General features: G+C 46.4%; 2 protein-coding genes across 22 annotated transcripts in view; both read right to left on the bottom strand.

The window, feature by feature from the left end:
- LOC147639453 (GPI inositol-deacylase A-like) overlaps nucleotides 1-26,824 on the bottom strand; it is a 175,291-nt gene that overhangs the window by 115,228 nt on the left and 33,239 nt on the right. For 14 of the 21 annotated variants that reach the window (XM_086791562.1, XM_086791580.1, XM_086791597.1 and 11 more), the window contains exons 2-4: nucleotides 22,730-23,011; nucleotides 22,436-22,626; nucleotides 21,874-22,048 (exon numbers count right to left, since the gene is read on the bottom strand). In XM_086791562.1, the coding sequence (XP_086647688.1) occupies nucleotides 21,874-22,048; nucleotides 22,436-22,626; nucleotides 22,730-23,011 (648 nt within the window). The remainder of the gene's footprint in view (nucleotides 1-21,873; nucleotides 22,049-22,435; nucleotides 22,627-22,729; nucleotides 23,012-26,824) is intronic. The other 7 variants (XM_086791719.1, XM_086791625.1, XM_086791675.1 and 4 more) reach the window with 1 other exon arrangement.
- LOC147639454 (uncharacterized) lies at nucleotides 16,273-17,659 on the bottom strand. Its single transcript, XM_086791730.1, has 3 exons — nucleotides 17,232-17,659; nucleotides 16,964-17,125; nucleotides 16,273-16,833 (listed from the first exon to the last, which is right to left on the bottom strand). Exons 1-3 carry the CDS (start codon nucleotides 17,532-17,534, stop codon nucleotides 16,387-16,389), a joined length of 912 nt encoding a protein of 303 aa, XP_086647856.1. The 5' UTR covers nucleotides 17,535-17,659; the 3' UTR covers nucleotides 16,273-16,386.

Below are 26,824 nucleotides of genomic sequence, written 5' to 3'. Positions count from 1 at the left end.
CGACTCCCAACAAATGCACAACTATATGGAGTAGATGGCCAGAAGTTAGACTGGTATGAAGGAGAAGCTCCATTCCTTGTCGAACTTGTCTTTTCCAGAATATATGTCAAGAGACAAAATGAAGAAGTTGACATTCAAGAGTGTCATTCATGGTGGTGGCTATGCAACTTTACAAAATGGGCATTGACCAAATACTCAGAAGGTGAGTCGCGGAGCATGAACAACCAGCTGTGTGGGTAGAAGCGCATCAAGGGGTTAGTGGGGGGCACTTTGAAAGAAGGCTTGCTGAAATAACTACCTAAAAAACAGCTATGTGAAGCCATATCAGATTGGCGTCCTATCTCTTTAATGCCAGTCATATATAAATTGGTTACCAAGATGCTTGTTAACAAAATGAAAGGTGTCATACGTGCAAGTTTGCATTCAACGCAGTATGGATTTGTCTGTCAAAGACAAATCATTGACAATATAGCAAATGTGTATATTGGCATTGAATATGCCAAGTATACGGATCAAGATGTTCTTATCATGCAAGTGGACATGGCTAAGGCTTTTGATACGTTACAATGGGAGTTCATACCTCAAGTTATGGACAGAATGGGATTTGGGCCCAAAAAGAAAAATGTCATCTTTTGGCTTAATCAAGAGAGATCAACTAAATGCATTTTGGGTGGAGAACTTTCAGCCTCATGGTATCTTGGAAAAACTGTTTGGTAGAGTTGTCCGCTAGTGCACATTTGTATGCCATTGCAACTCACCCAATGCTCCCTTACATGGACAGATTCACACAAGATGGACAGCTACATGGTCTCCCCATGGCCAATCGTAGACAATTTGTGGCACGGGCATATGCTGATGATCTAAGAACACTTATGAAAGCATTGTCCCTCTATGGTTTGGTGGCAAAATTACATGTTAATTTTCAAAAATCAAAGTTGCTCCCTTTGAAAGATTATGACTGGCATCAACGTTTGTGGCCGAGTCAAATCCTCCCACCTGAAGAGGTAGTCAGGCATCTTCGTTATTCCATTGGTTGGGAACTGTCTCTGAGAGATGAAACACTATGGGTGATGGCAAAATTGCACTCTAAAATAGAATACTAAAAATTATCTACATGGCCTCTACATGTGCGATTGTGTATAGTTACACGGAATTCCCCTACAACGTCGATTCGTCCATTGAATTATAGTAACACACATTCCAATTGCCATTTTGACGATCCACATGCAAATCATCAACACAAATCAATAAAATAACATTTTTATTAGTAAATATTAAAATTTTCTTTAAAAAAGCAAAAAAATGCAAACAAAAATCAACAACAATCAACTAGAGATTGCTCTGATACCACTGTTAAAACCCTAAGATCTCTCTACATAATTGTTATGTATAAACATGCATAAATCAGGCATAAACTCAACCACCTGACTACCCCCTAGCGCAAGGGATGCACATATGAATTATAAAATCAATAATCATAGCATATGTCTAGTTCTATCTTCCGCTCTTACCTTGATCGAGCAAACAAAATGATAATTTCATGTTTAAAGCAATGGAATGCCTTGTGAAAAACCAATGCAGATTAAAAAAATCATGTTTGTTAAGGTAGGACCTTATCTGTATGCCCAAAATGCATGGTGGACTCAATGTTCTGAACATTCATTATCACATATTGGCAAGGAAAGCCACTCTTCTACCTACACATATAGAGCAAGTCAAGCCATGGGCACGCATGATGGGAGCTCTGTGCACTAACATGCAAACAGATACATATGGACATTCGATCATCAATTATGATGATATAATATTTGGCCATTTCCATGGTCGTAGTCCAGGCTCATCATATTCGATTGTGCTCTCATTCGAGATTGGCAAGCTATATTGTGTCACTTGCAATGGTCAGGTAGGCCTCCAAATTAGGGAAACTCACTATTATTATAGAGTATTCATTGGAGCAGGGTGTTTGATCCACCACTTGCTTTGTCTCAACCAAGAAAGGCGTATAATCTTTCTACGTTAGGAATTCGTCGCATATGCGACGTTCTGGATGATAATGGTTATGTTCTCACTTTCCCACGTACAGTCAAACAATGCAATTTGGGGATGCATCACAAGCCAATCTGGAGACTCATTTCAAAAATAATCCAGCCCTTTCAGCCAGTCCCAATGCTTGAGGAAACACCGCGAATTCAAGATTGGCATTTTGATAGACGCCTTCCAGGATATACTCCTGTACCATTTGGCAATTTTTGTCTACAACCAACGCTTTTAGGTTACTCTCACCACCTCCATGGATTGAGGATCATGCAAATCGACTCTGGCATATGTCAAAATCTCTTGCTTGGTGAAAAGCTGCATTGAAAAGAATTTGGAAGAGTGGATTGCCCCTCAAGCAATTATTGTTTCTGTGGAGGTGTCCGGTTGGGGTATTCCCAATTGGATCTCTTTTGGTACAAAGGTGCATTGCCATTGCTTCTATTGTTCATCCTACAGAGACAATTCCTCACCTTCTGTGGTATTGTTCGCACTCTCGTAATTTTCTTGATGATTTGTCTTAACACTACGGGCTCGTTTTTCGAGGAGACATTTAGGTCAAATGTTCCGGCTTTTTGGTTGCCTTGCTTCTCCCCTACTACTAGACTATACACACTTCCTTGACAGGACCAAATTTTGGGCATTGTGGACTATCTATCCTGCTCAGAATCAGTTTCTCTTCTCTGGAGATTCTGTCCGGTTGTTTGTTTATTTTTGGAGAGCCCTTTTCCAATCCCTCCGAGATTCTCATGAAATCAAGGGAATTTCCTTCCAGCAAGTAGAAGTGTTTTTCCACTGTTTCTGAACTGAGTAGTAGTTCTGTTTTGGGACAGCTATGAATATATATTTCTTTTTTTCTTAATGAGACACTGGTTTCACTGAAAAAAGTTAGTGGGGGACACTTCTCTAGAGAGAGAACATGAAGGAAGGTGTTTCAAGCAAGGCTATGGTGGCCAAGAATACTCATTGTATGACTTGAAGTAGGCATGATAAGATTGCATAGTATCTTATCACCATTGGCTTTCATATGGCAGATGCTGATCATTCACTCTATGTGTGAAAGAGTGATAAGGGGATTGTGGTCATTACCATCTATGTGGATGCCTTGATTGTTGGGGGTGACAATGAAGAGAAAGAATGCAGAGGGTCTCGTCAAGAAGAAGTTTGACATGAAGGATTTGGGTGAGCTGAGATACTTTCTTGGCATTGAGGTCATCAAGATGCCTGAGGGCATATGGCTGTCACAAACACAGTATGCATTGGACATGTTGTCCAAATATGGTATGGATGGCTGTAAGACTCTGTACCATTGGATCAGATGTTATCTTGCCAACTCACCTATTTAGTGTGTTCACTTTATGGACCGCTTGTACATAGTACTCTCGTAGTTAACATTGGGTTTTCACTCATCTTGTGAAGCCTTCTTTTGAGAGTAAGAAGAAGAAGATTTCAGCCTTCCATCTTTGTGTGTGTGTTATTCATTCTTGTGTGAGTGTGTGTGTGCTTACAAGAGCTCAATCTCTCTCCTCCTCCTCCAATCTTTTCAACTCTAAGTGTAGAGAGCACTTCCTTGAACTTGTCTATGTCCTCGAGACTAGAGAAGAGGACAACCTTCTTGTCATCTTCATCAATGTTGGCAGCGAGCACACTGAGTTGTAATAAAGAACCAATACTGCTCAAGTCTTCTTGAAGTGAGTGATGCTTCTTCATTTTTAATGTATAGTATTTTTGTTTTAAGAACACTTTGGAGTTATTAATTTTATTGCCAAATAGAATTTCCAACTTGTCCCATACCTCCCTTGCAGTTTTATTGAAGTCGATGTGATGTATCAAATTATCTGCAAGACCCGAAGCCAAGTGCTTTGTCATTGTGGTCCACCCATGCTTTGACTTCTGACGAGGTGATAGCTCCCTCACGATTCTCGTCTATTCCTTTTACTATGTTCCACAGACCATCTCTCATGAGGATAAGCCTTACTTTGGTTTGCCATGATGAAAATTTTGCTCCAAAGAATTTCTCAAAGATGAAGACTGATGTTGGTAAATCCATGATGAGTGAACTTGTAATGTAGCTACAAATGTAGGTTAGAGAACAGCAGCGGAGAGAACTTGGTTTACTATAGCAGAGGTGTGAAGGGCACGAAAGAGCACGTAGAAGAGAGACACGCTGGAAGGGGAAGTGAGCACGATATGGTGCAGTTGGCGTGGATTTGGCCATCAAGCGGAAAAGTGCAACAGGCGCGAAAAGGCGGGAAGGCAAGGCGTGATGAGCACCTAGCAAAGGATGCGGAGAGAGAGGCTCTCGACGCCCGGAGAAGACAGTGGCGATGACGGAAGATTAGCAGTCGGTCTGTGCCTGCAAGAGAAGATTGCAACGGTCAAGGTGTGCGAAGCTGTCAAGGGTGAAAAGTCCCGAGCGGAGAGCGAAAACGGGTGTGACCCGGCAAGGACTTGAAGCACCCAGCACCATTTGGTCGGGCATGCGGCTCAGCTAGGATTCTTGCTCCCCTGTTCTGCCCAATGACCTGGTATCGCTCCAGCCATTAGCAATGAGTGATGCCGTTCCTATCCCATGAGGATCGCACGATCCCAGTAGCGGCTGCAACAGCTTCCCTCTCCTTCACCAATAGGGTGGTCCTCAACGCCTGTAATGATGGAGGAGTGTAAGTGGGCCAAAATCTACGATCCTCCGCACCATCTCCTTGAAGAAGCAGCTGTGTGCGGCGTTGAAAGCTATTGCGTCGTGATAGAAGAACCGCGCAACACTCGCATTGACTTCCTCTTTCTTCTTTGGGTCCCAACAGTTTGGGAAGTGTGCTCTGCCTGGATTGAATACTTCCTCTTCCCCCTACTGCGGGTGGTGCCAGTCCAAATGGACTAGCAGTGGGGCCATTGACTTCCTCTTTCTTCTTTGGGTCCCAACAGTTGGGAAGTGTGCTCTGCCTAGATTGAATACTTCCTCTTCCCCCTACTGCTGGTGGTGCCAGTCCAAACGGACTAGCAGGAAGGCATGCCACCCATGGAGGATCTACTGCTGCCAACACTCGGTACTTGGGTGCTTCGTGAAGCACCCACATACAAGCTAGGGTTCATCACAACGCCGGGTCTCCTAGCTGATGCCTGTGTACGAGTCGCGTCGTCTTTGCGACGAAGCTCCTTCCTCTGAGCCTCGCTAATGCCCATTCAGAATGTTATCTCATGCCCTAAGATATGAAACAAATGTGCGCGAATTCGAGTAGCGCTCCCAGTCTTACTACCATGGCAATATTTGCATTTCCAATGGTGACTACCCACTTTCGGCCTAGACCTCATCCCACCAAGACCACTCCGATGGTTTGGGCCTCTTCGAGCTGGACCCTACCTGAGCGCTTGAGGCCATGGAAAATGGAGACTACAGTGAAGGAGTAACCATGTTCAGCCAAAGGGATTGAAAATTTAAAGAAAAGAAAAGTTGACAATTTTCAAGAGAAAGGAGAAGACATAGGATGACTCAAAAAAATTGCTTCTATTAAAATGATGAACATTTCAAAGTAGGGAGTTACAAAAGAGGTCTTCAAATTTCCAACCTCTCTCCAAAATGTCAAGCATGGGGTTGACGAGTATGGCCGAGAGGTCTCCCTCAGCTATGTCACATGGAAAGTTAGCTCGATGGCGGTGGAGCAGGTCTTGGATCTGGAGCTGATGAGGTGATCGTGGTCGAGGAGGGGGAGGGGGGGGGGGGGGGTCAAGGGTGTCAGGCACGCTGGAGTGCAAAGGCTCGGTTCGAGGTAACTCCTCTCAGGCGACGTAGGTCCAGAGCAGCTTGTGGAGGGTCCACAAGATCCACTATGTCGGTGTCCTCCACCTCCTTGGTCTGGAAGAAACTGGTGATGGTTGGCTGCCGAGGGAGGGGGCGGGGTGGTTGGGGCCTGTGTCTCAAGAAGGTGTCCCTGTGTCCGCGGAGCTCAAGCAAGAAGAGGCCCAGGCAACGCTGGTCCTGGAAGTCAATGATCCTCGAGAGTGGACCGAATCCCTCACGAAATAGACAGTGAAACCTCCCACGGATCTCATAGTATACTGAGCAGCAGCATATGTAATGCTCCTCCGTCTCAACCTCTGTGTGGCATAGTCGGCTTCTATTAAAATGATGAACATTTCAAAGTAGGGAGTTACAAAAGAGGTCTTCAAATTTCAAACCACTCTCCAAAATGTCAAGCATGGGGTTGACGAGTATGGCCAAGAGGTCTCCCTCAGCTATGTCACGTGGAAAGGCAACTCGATGGCGGTGGAGCATGTCTTGGATCTGGAGCTGATGAGGTGATCGTGGCCGAGGAGGGGGGGGGGGGGGGGGGTCGGGGTCGGGGGGTCGAGGGCGTCGAGCACGCTGGAGTGCAGAGGCTCGGTACGAGCTAACTCCTCTCGGGCGAGGTACGTCTAGAGCAGCTTGTGGAGAGTCCACAAGATCCACTATGTCGGTGTCCTGCACCTCCTGGGTCTGGAAGAAACTGGTGATGGTTGGCTGTCGAGGGAGGGGGCGGGGTGGTTGGGGCCTGTGTCTCAAGAAGGTGTCCCTGTGTCTGCGGAGCTCAAGCACGAAGAGGCCCAGGCAACGCTGGTCCTGGAAGTCAATGATCCTCGAGAGTGGACCGAATCCCTCACGAAATAGACAGTGAAACCTCTCACGGATCTCATAGTATACTGAGTAGCAGCATATGTAATGCTCCTCCGTCTCAACCTCTGTGTGGCATAGTCGGCTTCTATTAAAATGATGAACATTTCAAGGTAGGGAATTACAAAAGAGGTCTTCAAATTTCAAACCACTCTCCAAAATGTCAAGCATGGGGTTGACGAGTATGGCCGAGAGGTCTCCCTCAGCTATGTCACGTGGAAAGGTAGCTCGATGGCGGTGGAGCATGTCTTGGATCTGGAGCTGATGAGGTGATCGTGGCCGAGGGGGGGGGCGGCGGGGGACGGGGGGTCGAGGGCGTCGAGCACGCTGGAGTGCAGAGGCTCGGTACGAGGTAACTCCTCTCGGGCGAGGTAGGTCCAGAGCAGCTTGTGGAGAGTCCACAAGATCCACACTGTCGGTGTCCTCCACCTCCTGGGTCTGGAAGAAACTGGTGATGGTTGGTGTGAGGTGAAAAAAAGAAAGAAAACCCTGCCTCTATAGCCCTTCCACCTCGCAAACTTGGAAACAACAACACGAACGGGGGCACCACCAGCCACCGGCTGGAACACTCTCTCTCACACTTCACCACCCAACCCACACCAGACAAACAGCATAAACCGGGGCACCATAGACCAAAGCAAACATTCAGTAATTTATTCCCAATCAAAACATTATACAAGCTTCTCTCGACACAGAAGCCTTACACACACAACTTACAAACACTCAGGCCCAGACCTGTCACTGCCGAGGATACACCACATCCCCAATCACCACGAACCACTCGCCTGCCTGCTGTACCAATCACACCAGAATGAACCCGGCCACTCACTTCAGAAGGCGCCCACACCAGCTAACCCTCAAGTCCTCTGCGACCCATCACTCCTGCATGTGTCGTCATCAGCAGCTTCACTCCACGCTCTCTCTCTCTTTCTCTCTGTGCTGATCCTCTGCCAGCCTCGCACAAACCCAAGCAGCTTATCTGCCCTGCTACCGGCCCACCACCAAGCAGCAACACCTGTCTCTGTCTCTTCTTCACTTGGCACCCTGCCCTGTCCACTTCTCTGCTTCACCTACGCGGCACCCACTCTGCTGTCCACAGCCCTGTCTCCTAGGCGGCCCACACCAGCCAACCTGTCCTTAGCATCCTCTGCAATGCTACTTTCAGCGCTCCTTAACTGCGCTCCACATCACCCAGTCATCACCGCTCTTGTACCCCAAATGGCCACCCTTTGCTCCTTGGCACTCCAAAGCCCTTCACGTACAGGCCGTAGCTCCTTTCACACCATCCACGCGGCTCTTCACCTGTACCTACGGTATCACCAACCCTGCACTCTAGTACCCAAGGCGGCCACACCAAAGCCCACTGCCTCTTCTTTCACACATTGTCCACACTTCTCTCTCTTCTTACGTTGCGCCTGTCAGCCCGTCGACCAATCTCTACACGACGGCTACCTTCTCTTCACACGGGAGCCCCACTTGTGTACCTGCAGACCGTCACCAGCCCATATACGGCTTCACCCTCTTTGTACTTCGCTCTGCGCCAACCACACGACGGCTCGTCTCCTAGCTGCAGCTCACCATCCTCTCGCACCTGCAGCAACTGCGCACACCCAAGAGAACCCCCCAGCTGCTCGCCAGCTACTCCAGTTCCCTCACACTTCAGCCACGCCAGCCCTCACAACAAACCCAGAGCCGCCTTCTCTTAACCTGCAGTTTTATCTTGTAGCTGCGCCAGAGAGCCAGACCAACAAGGCGGCCTCTCTACACTCCTTCTGCCCGCCTCTGCAAGGGCGACTCCTCCACAGCGACCTCTGCAATTCCATTAGAGCCCCACGAACAACACCGCCTCCTTTCCTTTTTCTTTGCAGCTGCGCCCTCTCGCCAGCCTCCAAGCTTCTGGAACTCGTGCTGGCAGCCACTCAAGCCTCCAAGTGGCTTTCAAATTTTATGGCACGTCAATATTATAATTATTTAATTTCTTGTAAGGCCTACAAAATGGCCACACTCTCCTTTTCACACCAAACTAAAGGCCACCTTGGCCCATTAATCCTTTTCACCTCTAACTGCTTCACTTGCTTTCCATACCTTCTTTCGAATGCAGCTTACGGGTGCCCACTTATCCTTTGGACGCGCACACGCTTCAAGACGACCGAGCAGTTAAAACCACCTCCATCGAACCATGTTCCAAACAGGCCTGCAACAAGCCCAAACCAAATGCCGTCCACCCTGTACACCTGGCAACGCATTCCCGAGCCAAGTTTTGATTCACACCATGCACACGCATGTACACAAGCCAAAAAGACCACTCAGAAAAACGCCTGACATACTTTGCCAATCCCCCCCATCTGCTAGAGCATTCATGCTCAGCAGCAAAAAGCATCTACACTCATACACAATATGTACAACCTTATGTACAAAACTCCAAATTGCCATCAAAAAACTCAGCCACCTGGATCAAAAGGAAACTGCTTCAATCCATCATCCACCTTCATAACATTCTTCCAAAAAAGTGGCATCAAAACACACCACACGTCAACCACATGTGCTCCAGAATCACTTTCATCCATCTCTTCATAAGCATCCATAGTCTCTCTCCATACATCCTCATCCATAGGCGCCTGCTCTCGAGACAGACCTTGATATAGCATTTCTCCTACAATATACATTTTAGTTCTCAACACTTGCGGCATCACAACAACTAACATCCAATTTAACAACATTTGAGAGGCCCAAGCCTCAACCTTTACATTTTCACACACAAGCATATCATCATTCTCCACCACCGGAGCATCCAAAGGTGCCTCAGTGCTCTCCAAGACAGGCATCACAACATCATCCTCCAATTCAATCTTTTCAGCATCTTTTTCAACCATGGCCTTTGTCTTCAACATCTCAGCCACATGCATAGAAGCCTTTGATACACTCACAACCATGTCTGCATCCATACAGGGAATTCCAAGCTCGCAAGCTAATTGCTCCACAGTTTCATCAACCTTCAAACTCCCAGAACACCCACTCACTTGCTTAGCTTCCAATTCCCCCAAGCATACCAGGTCTTGGAGTACACCATCTAGGACAGCATCGAGCTTCGCATCATTATCGATCGAACTCTCATCTTCACGCTTTTCTAGCTGATAGCCTTCTACGGCATTGCCAACCCCCCAGGTGTCATTGCTGTCCAAAGACTCTTCTTCACATGAAGCATCCCACGACAGAACATCCACCTTTTCCATCACAGGTACTGGATCATCATCCAATTGCCCAAGAAAATCGATGATAACAAGGTCATCCTCCCTGTTTTGAACATCCATATCACCAACATTCTCAATAACAATCTCACTAGCAATCTCTACCCCATCCTCCTCCCTGCTAGAGTTATCTTCAGGACTCTTTATGTCCGGCTCATCTTCCTGCTCATCATCTGCAAATTCCAAAGTATCATCCAAGTCTTCACTTTCATGTACCTGCATACTATCACTCTCAACACTTGAAGGATCGTCAACCAAGCTTTCCACATCGCTACCTTTCGTAGCCATGACATCCATTACCAAAGGAGAGTCCCTTAACAACTCTTCACCTGCAAAAGACTCAGCCTGTGATCCTAAATCTTCATTCGGCTTGCCAACACGCATATCTTCCCTTTCAATAAACCTATCAACATCCGAAACCTGGACTACATCCACATCATGCCCCAAGCATACGTTCTCACTTGGCTTTTCAACTGGCTTCTCATCCACCTGCACATGCTTTAAAGACTTTGGAAAAAAGTCAGAAGGCATATAAAACATCCCCCTTTGCACCTGTATCGGCCTTTGAGGTTCCTGTTTAATCCAACTTTGCATTGGACTCTTATCCACCTCAACCAAATTCACCTGCATATCCCTTGCAGACACAACACCTTCATACGGATAAATACCCATCTCCATCTGCTTCAAAATTTTGCCTTCCTTTTCCCTAGCAATCCTAACAGCATCATCAAATGACCTGGGATTCTTCAACTCAACCCTGACCTTTAAATGGGGTAGCAAACCATCAATAAACAAGCTCTTCTTCAAAAAGATAGGAGGAACTTCCTGCTTCAATGTCACACACCACTTACTCCACAAACATGTAAATACCTTCATAAAATCATCCAATGATTGCCCATGTACCTGCTTCAAGATGCTCAACTCCTGCCAAAGCACACTAGAATCCTCCACTTGTTGCTGAAAACGCTCCAAAAGACCTTCTTTTAACCTATCCAAGGTCAAAACACCAGCATCCTGTGCTTCAAAACCCTTAAGCCAGCTTCGGGCATCTCCCTTCAAGAAAATCTTTATCAGCCTCAGAACCTGCTCTTCATCTGTCACATGATTGCTAATGCATGCCAACTCCATCTGCTCTAAAAAGTCACACACATCTTCACCCTTCTTGCCATGAAACTCCGGATAAGACCACATCATGACAACCTGTACGATCCCTGAGCTCTCATCAGTGGAACACGCCCTTTCAGTCAGACAATGCCAGAGCAACTCCTCAGTGGGGGCACCAGAAGGATGTGAGGTGAAAAAAAGAAAGAAAACCCTGCCTCTATAGCCCTTCCACCTCGCAAACTTGGAAACAACAACACGAACGGGGGCACCACCAGCCACCGGCTGGAACACTCTCTCACACTTCACCACCCAACCCACGCCAGACAAACAGCATAAACCGGGGCACCATAGACCAAAGCAAACATTCAGTAATTTATTCCCAATCAAAACATTATACAAGCTTCTCTCGACACAGAAGCCTTACTCACACAACTTACAAACACTCAGGCCCAGACCTGTCATTGCCGAGGATACACCACATCCCCAATCACCACGAACCACTCGCCTGCCTGTTGTACCAATCACACCAGAATGAATCCGGCCACTCACTTCAGAAGGCGCCCACACCAGCTAACCCTCAAGTCCTCTGCGACCCATCACTCCTGCATGTGTCGTCGTCAGCAGCTTCACTCCACGCTCTCTCTCTCTTTCTCTCTGTGCTAATCCTCTACCAGCCTCGCACAAACCCAAGCAGCTTATCTGCCCTGCTACCGGCCCACCACCAAGCAGCAACACCTGTCTCTGTCTCTTCTTCACTTGGCACCCTGCCCTGTCCACTTCTCTGCTTCACCTACGCGGCACCCACTCTGCTGTCCACAGCCCTGTCTCCTAGGCGGCCCACACCAGCCATCCTGTCCTTAGCATCCTCTGCAATGCTACTTTCAGCGCTCCTTGACTGCGCTCCACATCACCCAGTCATCACCGCTCTTGTACCCCAAACGGCCACCCTTTGCTCCTTGGCACTCCAAAGCCCTTCACGTACAGGCCGTAGCTCCTTTCACACCATCCACGCGGCTCTTCACCTGTACCTACGGTATCACCAACCCTGCACTCTAGTACCCAAGGCGGCCACACCAAAGCCCACTGCCTCTTCTTTCACACATTGTCCACACTTCTCTCTCTTCTTACGTTGCGCCTGTCAACCCGTCGACCAATCTCTACACGACGGCTACCTTCTCTTCACACGGGAGCCCCACTTGTGTACCTGCAGACCGTCACCAGCCCATATACGGCTTCACCCTCTTTGTACTTCGCTCTGCGCCAACCACACGACGGCTCGTCTCCTAGCTGCAGCTCACCATCCTCTCGCACCTGCAGCAACTGCGCACGCCCAAGAGAACCCCCAAGCTGCTCGCCAGCTACTCCAGTTCCCTCACACTTCAGCCACGCCAGCCCTCACAACAAACCCATAGCCGCCTTCTCTTAACCTGCAGTTTTATCTTGTAGCTGCGCCAGAGAGCCAGACCAACAAGGCGGCCTCTCTACACTCCTTCTGCCCGCCTCTGCAAGGGCGACTCCTCCACAGCGACCTCTGCAATTCCATTAGAGCCCCACGAACAACACCGCCTCCTTTCCTTTCTCTTTGCAGCTGCGCCCTCTCGCCAGCCTCCAAGCTTCTGGAACTCGTACTGGCAGCCACTCAAGCCTCCAAGTGGCTTTCAAATTTTATGGCACGTCAATATTATAATTATTTAATTTCTTGTAAGGCCTACAAAATGGCCACACTCTCCTTTTCACACCAAACTAAAGGCCACCTTGGCCCATTAATCCTTTTCACCTCTAACTGCTTCACTTGCTTTCCATACCTTCTTTCGAATGCAGCTTACAGGTGCCCACTTATCCTTTGGACGCGCACACGCTTCAAGACGACCGAGCAGTTAAAACCACCTCCATCGAACCATGTTCCAAACAGGCGTGCAACAAGCCCAAACCAAATGCCGTCCACCCTGTACACCTCGCAACGCTTTCCCGAGCCAAGTTTTCATTCACCATGCACACGCATGTACACAAGCCAAAAAGACCACTCAGAAAAACGCCTGACAGTTGGCTGCCGAGGGAGGGGGCGGAGTGGTTGGGGCCTGTGTCTCAAGAAGGTGTCCCTGTCTGCGGAGCTCAAGCAGGAAGAGGCCCAGGCAACTCTGGTCCTGGAAGTCAATGATCCTCGAGAGTCCCTCACAAAATAGACAGTGAAACCTCTCACGGATCTCATAGTATACTGAGCAGCGGCATATGTAATGCTCCTCCGTCTCAACCTCTGTGTGGCATAGTCGGCAGATCCTCTCCTCTTTGGGTGTCCGTATGAGCTTCCCGGCTCTGAAGATGCGCTCAGCTCTACCTGTCTCCACTCTGAGGCGGTGGGAAGAAACCCGTATCTTGCCAATCGCAATCCGCATGGCATGGGACATGTGAACACTCAAGTAGCCCGATTGCTGGAAGTTGGATTGCCTTGCTCCCATCATAGAGCAAGCCACCCAGATGGTATCCTTCATTTACAGCCACACTTTCTTGCTAGCTAAGTGTGAACACTCAAGTAGCCCGATTGCTGGAAGTTGGATTGCCTTGCTCCCATCATAGAGCAAGCCACCCAGATGGTATCCTTCATTTACAGCCACACTTTCTTGCTAGCTAAGTTCAGGAAGAAGTCATTCAGAGATTTGCCCAAGTATTCAGACACTCGCTTCGGATACAACTTCCTCATGTTGGGGTCCCTTAACAAGTGTTCTAGTGTCCTAAAGCAGTTAATGGTGAGTGATGAGTATGAGAGGCATGCATTGTCTGGAACCGTTGTAGGGAAGGCATGTGCGTCAAATATTGGGAACCCTCTTCGGTGGGAGCAGGTGAGACGCATCATAGCTTTGGGGAAGCCAATCATCCATTTGTTGAGGATGACAGATTCACTTAAGCCATGCATTGGAAAGATTTACGAGGGGATGGACAAGATGGTGGAAAAGTTGGATCACAGTGAGCAAGATGAACAGAAATACCAGGTTTTAAGGAAGCTATGCCAAGATAGATGGGATATGTACCATTCACCTATGCATGCAGCAGGTTTCATGGTTGATCCCCAGTTTCAAGCAGGCAATCAATACACAGATTCAGAGGTGGCAGATGGATGGGACATGATTTTGGAGAGACTTGAGCCTGACATTGCAAAGCAGAGAACTATCAAGGATCAACTGGCAGATTACAGGGCTTGCAAGAGCAGGTTTCGAAGAGCCAATGCTTTGGCAGATCGCTTCACCACTGATCCATGTGTTTGGTGGGAGGACTATGGGACAGACACTCCAGCAAGATTCTGAGCCAAGCGGTCAGTTCGTCTTGTTTGCAGCAACTATGAAGCTCATTTAGCCATATCGCTTCAAAGAAGCGAAACCTGCTTGGCACTCAAAAGACCAATGATCTAATTTTTGTGAGTGCCAATTTGCGTCTTCTTGAGCAAAATGAGAACCCCCAATCTTGGAAGCATTGGTCAGAGGAGGATGAGAAGGGTTCAGAGGCAAAGGAGCATGCCAGTTTACCGCCTACGCCGATAGCTACTTTGGGCGAAGCAGGGGATAGCGGCTCCAACGACTCTCTAGATTATGATGATTTGGCTCAGACAATGTGCATCTCTCGCAAGTTTGAGTCTACTCATGAGTTCCAAACTTGGCTGATGTATTTGCATTTTACTTTCTATTCTTAATTCAACAAGAAATTGACTTCATCTTGAGGTGTCCTTTATGCAAATTTGAGAAAGTCTCGCTGTTGAGTTTGTAATTACTAGTTTTGGTTCTATAGTTTAATTTATTAAATATATGTGCCATTTCCTAGCCGTTTCCGTTTCCCTTAGTTGCTGTTTCCGTTTTCGTTTCCGAGGGAGGTGCCGTTTCTATTTCCGTTTCCCGGTTCTCGTGACTATGGTCACGGTAGAAGAAGCACACAACACTACCATCCACCTTCTCCTTCTTCTTTGGGTTCCATCTACTCTGAAGTGTACTCTGTCAGAATACGCAGCGGAGATGATGACCACATCTGGGAACACAAGAGCAAAACGCATGCAGAAAAAATACAGCACGAGAGAGAGAGAGAGAGAGAGAGAGAGAGAGAGAGAGAGAGAGAGGCGTGTAACTCTGCTCTATATACACAAGAAGATCCTGAAGTATGATACAAAAATGGTATGGGGGCTGGGGGCCTATTTATATGCCCCCCCATCAGCAGTCGGCCTGCTGATGGGTAGCCGACTGGACACAAAAATCCTCCACGACTGAATAATCACAGTCGGCCAGCATCAAAATGGGTCGGCCAGCATCAAAAGAGTCCCACGACTCATGCAGTGCAGTCGGCCATGTCACAGATACAGTCAGCCAAGCTCAAGGTCCTCCTGCCACTACTAGACTGCCTCCCATGCCATAGAAAAATAGGGAAAATAGGCGAAAAATACGGAGTGGGAAAAAATGATAAAACACCTCATAAGGGCGGGCACACCCACAACAAAGGCCCTCGTGTATAAAACTGGACAGGAGATGACTTCTAACACCCCCTCTCAGCTCCTAGCTGTGAAACCAACCACAGGGAGCTGGGGTGCCGCCTGAGCAAATCCTGAGAGAGCGACTTCGTGAAGAGGTCCATCGTATTGTCCTCTGTCGAACAGAACTCTAGCAGGATGTCATCAGCAACGATCTGTTCATGAACAAAGTGCCTCTGGATGACCATGGGTTCCTCGAGTGGAATCCCAAACCTGCAATGCAACCTCTGCATCCTCACCACCTCACAAGCAGCATCACAAACAGCCTGGTCCTCTGCCTCTGTCTGCGACAAGGCAAAAGATGACTGCCTCTTACTGCTCCGTAAGACTGCTCCTGGGCCTGAAGTAGATCTCCTCGTGTCCGGATCTCCTCCCCAAACTGAGTCACTCCAACCAAGGTGGTTCCAAACGTTATGTACTGTACGGATCCGTACGTACTGTACGTTGTTTGGTACGGGAAAAAATTAAGGTGCGTAAAAATACGTACCATAAGTAAAAATACATAAAAATACATAAAATCTCAGAAATTTCAGCCACCTACATAAAATTTCAGTCCATATCCACATTGACATATAATTTTATAAAACTTTCGAAATAGAGACACAACAAGGTCAAAAACCTACTAATTCAAAAGTGAGAAATTAGAATCACAAAGTCGTCAATCATACTTAAGTTAATCGTACTTAATACTTAATACTTATTACTTAAGACAAGTCACATTGTCACAAGTGAGTCATGGCAACTCACAATTCACATCAAAAAATGATGAAATTTGAAAATGAGTCTATGAATAATGACAAAATGTGCCATGTCCATACAACACCAAATCAAAACTAAGGTAATCCAAATCAAAACTCATCATCCGATGAGGATGATGACCCTGGAGAATCAAGCATATAACCCTCCGTGATGACATTGCCCTCGTCATCATACTCAGGCCCTGTCATCATGGGCACAGGTGGGTGGGCTGCCTCAAATGTCCCTGTCCCTGCCTCTGCATCATCCTGCTGGGTAGTGTGAATGAGGCGAACGGCCTCATTCGCACGTGCTCGAGGAGTCTGAATAGGCAGCTTCCCTCTCCGGGCGCCTCTCCGGCCAGAACTCTCTGCATCTGCAGGTCCCTCATGTAGCTGAATTTTATAAGCCCGGGCTCTCGATCTCGTCACCCGCCTGTCTACACTCTCCAGCTCTCTATGCAGGAGGCAAAGAATCTCGTCCTGCTCATCTCTCAACCGTTGCTCTGCCTCATCAATGGTGGTAGGATCTGGGACCAGCTTGACACGTGTTGGATCCACCTATTCAACGTAAAACCAAAGAGAACGCGGAGTGTCAACAACTCAACTTTTTGTATACTATAGTTACTAGTATGAAAGCTATGTAAATGGGAGGCCAATCCCCATAAGAGAATGAATAGGATAAACTCACCTGTTTTGGGGTGCCCAAAGCATGATAAGCTTGTACGAGCTTCATGTTGGCCCTACAATAGACCAGTCTCTCTAGTTGAGAGGTGCTCAAACGATTGCGTATCTTTGTATGTATGAGCGAGTAAGCGCTCCAGTTGCGCTCACAAGCACCTGCTGAACAATCCTGCACTCCAATTCAAAAAAAGTGCTTCATTCATGTGAGCTCGGCAATTCCCAACAAGCTTCACAAGACTAGTTCAAATGGCATAGTACATACATGATATACATACCTGAGATAGCACTCGCAGAGCTATATCTGTAAGCTGTGGAAGACCCTGTCTTCCATAGCTTTGCCACCAAGTAAGAGGAAGCTGGGTGGCCTCTGGTCTAAGAGCAACAGCTCTAGCAAATGAGGGTCCCAAGTTGTTGACCCAGTTGTAGAGCTCCGCATCAATCTCCAATTGCTGCTCCACATCATACATACTATTAATGTACCTATCTCGTAAGGTGAGCAGCTCCCTATCATGAAAGAGAAGTGACGTCTTGTAGAAAGGATGGAGGAATGCAGCCATCCCATGAATGGGGCGACTCATATACCCCCATCGATAATCCACAATAGCCAATATATCATCTCGGCTGCAAGAGTAAAATAAACAGAGAAGTAGAGCAATTAGTAAGTCAAGACTCAAGAATCAAGATTCTGTAATCGGCCATCAAGAATCAAGATTTTACTTACCAATTCTGTGTCAGGGACGTACAAGCTGCAATATGACTCTTCATCTGCATCAAAGCCACTAAGAGAGTTTGCACATCCGTCCAGAGGGTCTCATCCAGTATCCGTCTCTGTATGTATTTGGTGGGCTCTGTCTGTGAATGATACATATCTCTCCACTTTGGATCCACAACTGTCTGTAATAGTGGATCTCTCAATTTGAAAAGCCTGTGTAGCACCAAATACATATAGGCAAATCTTGTCTTGGATGGCCGCACCATATCTAGGTTGCTGTGCCTCCGTTTCGCCTGTTTCCATGTAGGCTAGTCGAGGAAACGGCGTTTCCCTGTTTCGGAGCACTGTTTCACCCATTTCATGTGACTATGGTCTAAGACAAACCTTTAGCAACCAACCTTACCTTGTACCTACTAATGCTTCCATCTGAGTTGTGCTTCACTTTGTAGACCCACTTACATCCAATAGCCTTTTTACACTCAAGTAAAGGCATCAATTCCCATGTCTTATTTGTATCCAATGCAGCCATTTCTTCATTCATGGCTTTCTCCCAATGTATATGCCCAACAGTATCCTCAAAACATGTGGGCTCTGCTCTAAACCACTAGACTCTCCATCAACATATAAATACCTTGTTGCTGAAATGTGAGACATACCAAGAGACTCGTCCACTTTCTCTTTGCCTTTATGTGATGCACTTGTTGAACCTGCAGGATTGATTTTCTGAGGGAGCTTGCCACTCCATGGTCTATCAACAAACCCACTGCTAGAGGACTCTCTCCGTCCACTCAATGACTGTGATTGTTCGCATCATAGTTGTTTCTCGTACCGGTACAAATGGGTTCGTACGGTACGATACCATACGGTATCGTACGGTACGAATTTATTTTTTTTCTCTCCAAAATTTTTTTCCCTTGAAAAAAAAAATCCTGAATACTTTAAAAAAATATAAAAACCTTGCTTTACAAAGATCCCAAATGCTCGCAATACTTCGCAACTTTCGTGTCCACTCAGTATTCCATACGGGATTGTTGAGAGACCTAAAAAATATGGCGAGGTAGACCGTAGACTGGTAGTGTACACTTGATTGGTAGGATGAGAGAATCTTGCTACATCACTTGGGGATCCCTGGTATAGGTAGGCTAGACAATTAGATTCTCAAGTTATGTACGAGGGAGAAGATTTGGGCATGGCCATTTTGATCTAGAGAGGAGTCCCTAAACTTATCACCCTAGATGCACTCCTCGTATTTGTGCAAGGACAGTCCCTTAGTCATAAACGCTACACTGGGAGACCTTTGGTATTGCATTACCCATCCAGGCTCTTTTTTGGAGACAATCGGGAGATCCAACCGAGAGAGACACATATCCATGTTCTGGTTCCTCAAGCACTGTAGACTCCTCCTCTCCCAACCTTCCCTCACATTCAAGCTTGAAGCTCCATAGGTTGTAAGTGTAAAAAATAAAAACCGTATTTTATCGTACGGTATCCGAAAATTTCATATCGTACCAAAAATTCCCGTACGGTATCGTATTTTCGTACCGTGACAACCATGGTTCGCATGTATATTATGTAACCACCTTCTCCTGTGCATCAGCCCCAATCGAGTCTTTTACAGCATCATACCAACCGCTCATCTCATCAAAGACAACATCCCAACTCACCCTCATCTCACGTTTGACAAGGTTATAATAATTGTACCCCTTTTGCTCAAGGACGCAACCAATGAACACACATTTTTCAACCTTTGGATCCAACTTACTACGTAACTCATCTCACGAATGTATACATATGCAATGCATCCAAACACTTTCGAGTGTAACAAATCTAGTTTTCTGCCAATATACTTCTCCTATGAAGTCACACCATGCACTACCACCATGGGGACCTGTCCATAATGTAAACTACAGTCGCAACTGCTTCAACCCAGTAATAGTGAGGCATGCTCTTCTTAGCTATCAATGCACGAGCCACCTCAGCAATGTGCCTATTCTTTCTCTCATCAACAACATTTTTCCTACGGAGTGTACTTGCATGTGCATTGCTTTTGAATTCCATGCTTTCTCTAAGTACTCACTGAACTCATTGGAGATCAATGAAAGATACATGATAACGACATCCTCCCATTGATGCCACCTTTGCCGGCCCCCATACATTTGAGTGCACCACATCAAGTGCTCTCTTATCTACATTCTTATCATGTGAAAATACATTCTTTGTTTTCTTTCCATACTAACATGCTTGTTGGCGTTGATGTCGTCACCTTCCTCTCTTATCCTACCACGTGGCAGCCAATATCCCATATGTGGAATTGGGGTCAATGTGACCCCCTATAAAGAGAGAATTAATCCCATGGTCTCCATACCACCTTAAAATAGGACTCTAAACTAGTTCATCCAAAGAAAAGTCCAACAAATTCAAGAGGCTGAAGGGATCAAAAAAACTTCTCATAAGAAGGAACTCACATCAAGTCTCTTCTTGAGGTTCATGAGCAATGCCTAAGAGTCAACTGTTGGTCTTCTTTTCTCATTCTATAGCCAACAAGTTGCAGCTTGCATAGCCAAGTGCTTCACTGCTAGCTCGTTATACAAGAGAATCTTTGGTTCCTATTGTACTGCACTAAGCATTCACACCACAGCACCCATGTGCAACGATTTGTGAAAACAGCCGTACACTTGTTATGAGATGATGACTAACATAATTAACACCAGTAATTTCCTCTACTGGAAGAGCTTAAAACAATAACATGAACTTCAACAATGATAGGCTTCTTTCTGTCTGTTTATACCACCTGAAGCTATGACTCTAAACTTAGTTTATCCAAACAAAAAAGTTCAGGGGATATCCTTCACTTGGAAGCATAATAAGGTGCTTTTTCATATTTGAAGTGAAGGCAATAACATCCAGTATCGAAACAAATAAGTTCAGGAGATATGATTTACTGCCTTTAAAGAGCATTTAAGTCTCTTGAAGAGACATCCCAGTAGCATCAGCCCCATTTCAAGAGGTGGTGGGACAGGAGGGTTTGCAGATGAGAGTGTGACAGGACTCCCATGAAATTGGGCTCACCATCCAGGCGTTCTGCATGATCTCAATTCAGGTTTCCCTTACATGTGAATCATTAGAACCTCAACTGTGCCCGGATTAAGGAGGTGTATATGTCTTAAACAATTACAAAAAGGGTGCCAAAGAGCTTGTAGGCTACCCTAGATGCAGCTTCTAAAGGTTTTACTTCTGGATGAAACCACCAGTCAAATCTGATCTGCAAACTAAACACTCTCCAAAACTTGAAAACTCTGATACCATCATCCGGTATATGCAGGAGAAGCCTGGCTACACCCGTCAAATTTATCACAACAAAGTTAACCCAGATCGCTTGAAAAAGCACTAAACAGCATCACATGAGGGTAGGGTTGAGAATGTGTACACAGAATAGCCCTTCTGGGTCTCAATGGATTCCCACCTTTCTATTCAAGAGTTGCTTCCTAGCTATGAGCTAAGGTAAAAAGGTTACAAGCTACTATTTATTGGCGAACTCCTCGCAGTGCACTTAACTGGGGCTTGAGACTGGAGCATTGCTACTTGCTATGACTTACCGAAGGCTGGTGTGAAAGTGTGGAAGCTCGACAAGGTTATGGGACTGGTAGATCTGCTATAGATCTGCTCCAACACTGAAGTCTCTTCTCTTAGCTGTCATCTTCCAAGCTTGAGCTAAAAATCACCAAAAAGAGCCCATTCTTGAATATGTGAGCTCAATTGGTAGGTCCAATTGATTGCACGTCGGCCGAAACCTTTCCTGCTGATGAATAAAAAGACCCCTCAGGCTCGTTCTTAACCCGTTTGCACCACTTCTCATCACGCACTGATTTCTCTTGCTCCATAATGCCTCCAGCCCAAGCTCCTATTGGCCATGCCATGATGCCTCCAAATGGTACATCTCCCTCTGGACATGCATCATTCTCATCGTTCACTCTGTCACCATCTCGCCCAACAGGGTATTATTAAATCCTGATAACATTATAGGAAACAGCTTTCCTGTGATAATTTCGTGAAACATACACAAAAGATTAATATCCCACTTTCCAAATGATTCCTCAAGTGCTGAACTCCCAAGCATGAGGTGCTAAGGTGATACTAAAGGCACATCAAAAAAATGAGGTAGCCACAAGCATAAAAAAGGATTAAGCTCTATGAAGTTTTAAAACCTGGTAATCTCGGGAGCCTCCAATTATAGACACAACCACGACATGAGAGAGACTGACACTCGACGTTGAGCTTCTCCATCCAGGACGCTTTGAAGGGTTATAGCCCTTTCTCCAGGCTCTATTGACACGAGAGAAGTAGTAACCCAGAGAAGGCTGAGTTGCAACAGGAGGTGACCTGAAAAGCATGGCCATTACATTATCGTTTTCACGAGCTCTCTTTTCCAAAGTAATATGTGAGTTAACTCAGGAATGCAAGTGTTACATGATACTGTATACATCACCCATATTTATGGGATTCCTGTAAGGATGGGTACATAAAGGGGGCTAAGCCAGTGGGTGAGGTGGTCAACTAGAGGAGAAATGTCCTCCCCGTTATGTACCCATCCTAAGGGGAATCCTGTAAATACAGATGATGTAACAGAAAACCTTAGAACACTCTCATTAGCAAATCTATTGAGATCCCAGATTCAAAAAAAAAAATACTACTCTCACAATCTCCATACTAATGTATCTACTGATTACAAGTACTACTGACACCTTCTACACTGAAGAGAGCACTTACAGATGAGGGCTTGAAAGTGTGAGCACTGTTTGAACAGCACCTTTCCTCAAGCCTGCATGCACTACCGCTGCTCGAGCAACGAATCCTCCCATGGAATGCCCCACCAGGATGACACTTTTTGGCAGTGTATTTGCCAGATCAGCCCTGTCCTTAGATCTAGCTTCCAGTGATTCTTTGTATCTATCCAAAATCTTAAGAAGCATGGTTCAACCTCATTAAAAGCTGTAAATGAAACCCTACTTTTCACCAAAAATGCTTCCGTATGAAAAGAAAAATTGTACAGAAGTTTCTTACCCTATGGATTGCTTGCACGACATACTCGGTATGTTCTTCCAATATTCTTCCATCCATTGCTGAATGCTCCCCATCAAGATCCACAGAAAACCAATCCAAATGGTTATAATACTGTCTCTCCAATTTTTGCAGCTCTTCCTTGCCTCCAACACCATTTACATTATCGATCCCATTTGCTTCATAGCCTGCCTCTTCACTTGTCAATGCTCCTCCCTGGTAGAAGCTTTCTTCCAAAGGTCCACCATTAAACGCTCTATCTGACTCTGCAGCTAAGGACCGTACCTGTTCAAACAAAAATTTTGATGATTTTGGGATATTTTCACATCTTCCTAAGTATATTGCAAACAAAGCTAGAGAAAGTGAGACCTCCTGCTATTGCCCTTTCTGCAATGCTTTTGCTCTTGCTTTTACAACCTTCATTTGAGCTCCGAGATGAGCTCACTTGATGGGTCTGATTGTCATTTAACCCTGTATTATGAAAGATAAAGAGTTGAATCTCATATGTGTGTGTGTGAATGGCTGCTAAGCCGCTTAGCCGTGTTGTGTGTGTCCACTAGGCTTCTCCGACGCAATGTCTGCATCGTCCATGTTCTCCATTTAATACCTACATGTTGATGCTCCACGTGGCAGTGTCACGGACGTGACAGTGCCGTGGAAGAGACGACACAAGAAGGACACTTCTTCTGTCAAGGGGGGGTTCTTCCCAGTTCCAGTTTTCAGCTGCTTCCCTCCTTTCATTTATGTTTTTATGTGTCATGAGTTCTCTGCCCGGGATGTCTATAACCGGCCTTCACAAAGAGCAAAGGGCGGTGGAACAAACACTCGCACATAAAACACTTCAACGCCATTGAGGACCAAGAAAAGGAAAACAAACAGGGGGAGCTAGAGTGCTCCTGCAAAAAGTACACAGACACCGATTGGCCCCAAATCGCAGTGGCACCCCTTGCGGTATTTCTTTAATTGATTATAAGAGCTTTGATTACAATATAAGGCTGGTAATTCAACCGTCCCAGTAGAACTCCTGAAGCCTGCAAAGAACCTGCATCTAGCTTCTTGTCCACACAGCATCCACAAACAAGTCCAGCCATTGTTCATATCAAAAGACTCTCCTCACATTGAGCCTGCATACAGAAGCTTTCTCCCATGATCAAGGCTGCCACAACCATCCATAGCCTCTCACACTATGAACAGCATCACACCCTGACACATCCAGTGCTTCTGCATCTCAACACAGACTCCCAAATTGTCTCTCAAAAGAGAACTCGCATCACAGCACAGCATACCATACAGTTGACACACCTGTACAAACCCTCTCTACCATCCAAGGGTACTATCCATCTCTGTCATGGATTCCCTGTCCCCTGTCTTGTCAGTAGCAAGGCTGTACCAAACATGTGTCCATTCCTGTACCTTCTGCCTGCATGTGACCTATCTCTTGGAGAAACCCAAATACATGTTTCTTCGAGAAAACCTACGACCTGTTTCCACATGAAACCCTTAGGCCTGTTTCCCTTTGAAAACTTTTGTCCTGTTTCCATACATCTAGTTGCCTGTTCCCTCATGAAACATTTGGCAACATAGAGATGCCCATAACTGTAGTTCCCACTGTTCCTTTCTAGCAGGAAGAAAACAATCTGCTCCATGAGCACGCAGCCATGCGAGCTTGCATCACTCCCATGCCAAGAAACATAACCAAAAGACCTGTGCCTGCAGCCAAAGACCCAAGCACATAGCTGAATTTGCAGCCAAGCAAAAACAGCCCATAAACTGTCCTGTTTCCACCCTCTGAACTGTCAAACCCTTCCTCTCACAAAGGGCTAGAGAGAACCACTCTAGAACAGTCTTGAGCCAGTGAAAAGAGAGACTCCGAAAGACATCACCTGCAGTCCCACTTGCTCACAAAGAAAGAGAGACTTACAGTCTTTATGTCGCTTTCCACAAGGAAGAAAAGACTCGAGGAAAAGCCCCGAACTGTCTTGTCCTCTTGTCTTGCAGCCGGAAGAGGGAGAATACTTGTGAGAGAACCTGCTGTCCAGCCTTGTGTTCCCTTCTCACAACTCACACTTCCCAACTGACAACCATCTTCTTGCCAAAAGCAAAGGAGAGAGAAAGAGAGAGACTGTGCATGTTGCCCTACCAACCTGCCAGCCTGATGCAAAAAGGGAAAAGCCTGTGTGTGCTGTGTGCTGCAGCCCGACTGTGTGCCCAGAGAGAGAGAGAGAACCAGCCCACGTTGCTGCCCAACTGTGCGCCTGGAGAGAGAGAATCAGCCAGCGTCGCTGCCCGTCCAGCCCACTGCTTTTCCACGATTCCCCAGGACCTGCATGCAGTCCAACCGCCAGCTCTTTCCACCTCCAGAAGCCCTGTAGCTGCCTGCGCACAAAGGGACCTTGCAGCCTGCACCAGCACTGTCCGCCTCCCACAGCCCTGTCCTTCACAGACACCTGGAGAGGGAAAGAGTACATCGTGCTCTCTTGTGTACCCTGCCGAACAGCCCCTCCTCCTGCGAAAAAGCACACACCCATCAAGAGATAGGCGCCTCCTTTCTGGCAGCCCCTCCTTTTTCCCCAAAAAGCACACGTGGCCCCAAAATAGCTTATGGGCCACGTTTTCTTCATAAAAGGCATTAAACATTACTTTAAAGGTTTTTTAAAACCTTTTAAGTTAAAATTCCTTTGCCCCCTTTCACACATGGGGTTATCCACACATGGGCTCCCATCTTCACTCCCACCTAATGCCATTCACACTGTCCACCATGTCCCCGTGCACATCTGCATCTTGTCCAGAGAAGAACACAGGGTCGTAACAATGTCCCCCAAAACAAGATGTAATAATCTGTGTGTGTGTTAAACTGCCTTGTGTTATAAAAGGTTCTATATTTTTCCATTGTATCCCAGTTAGGAGCCAGGAGGGTGACAAACTATTGGCCTTCTTACACTCGGTCTTTCCGTGATAAGACAAGACTCTGTGACCATGGAAAGGGAGGCCCTGCCCGTGCACAAGGCCAAGCCTGGAAAGCCTTCTGGTCACTAAAGCCTACAGCTTTTCATGACTCGTCGTTTAACTAGAACTTAAGCAAGTATATAACTCCATTATATTAGATTCTTGTTGAAAAGACGTCAATAGATGTATAAATAAATATACACACATACACACAACACATATCTATATGTGTGTATAAATTACGAAATCTATGTGCACACCTCTCTCCCACTGTGTGTGTGTGCGCGCGCGCGCGCACACACATTCTTGTTCAAAAGTCATTCGCCCGGAATCACCTGTCTCTTGTAGATACAACACTTTCCAATGTCATGTTGCATGTAGACACTCTGGAAGAGGATCAACTTGTCCAATAAAAGCTGGCCAACAGTTATTCTGCTGGCCGACCAGCAACTATATAGCCCGTATAAATACCCTCGCCTAGTTTCAGCCATAAATCATCAGGTCATTGAGAAGAACTTGATCCTCATCCTCTCCAAGCAATTCATTGAAGCCCTCTTCAGCATTCAGCCAGCATATGTGCAGTCCTACAGCTATCCTGGACTTGCATAAGTGGCCCAGAACAGTCTTCTACAATGCCCTTGGATTGGTGGATTCTCAGCCGAGTCGCCAACGCACCGTCTTCCTCATCCTTGCGTTGGGCATTCTTAGATCTTGTCCTACAGTATTGTAGGACAGCTCTCCAAAGAAGTAATATAAGCAAATACTCTTGCTTCCGGGAGGGGGGGGGGGGGGGTGCGCGGCCTTCAGTGAGTATTTGGGACCCAATACTATGTTGTCTACTTTCTCTTCTATTCTTTGTGTCTCTCGCTATTCAGTGAATGGATGCTAAAAATCTCACCAAAGTAAAGGTTTAAACAAGGCTTGTTGTGCATTCCACGATCATATTGGCACATATAATATGAGTAGTGCCACATGTGAACATGGGCTAACCAAGGGCACTTTTCTGCCTTTGGGTTTTTCCCCTTGATATTAGGTGTGAAAGAACCCCACAATTATAGTATTTTGATATTGCGGAGTCAACCCCCAAGCTCCATACGATTGTATGCTATCTTCTTTGTGTGAGCAATCAATCACCATCTCTCTCTTTAGAGT

Source organism: Cibotium barometz, chromosome 4, assembly GCF_041138505.1.
Source record: "Cibotium barometz isolate CiBa-2024 chromosome 4, ASM4113850v1, whole genome shotgun sequence".
NCBI lineage: Eukaryota > Viridiplantae > Streptophyta > Polypodiopsida > Cyatheales > Cibotiaceae > Cibotium > Cibotium barometz.
Note: the sequence above shows the minus strand (reverse complement) of the source record. Positions and strands in the feature narration are given on the sequence as shown.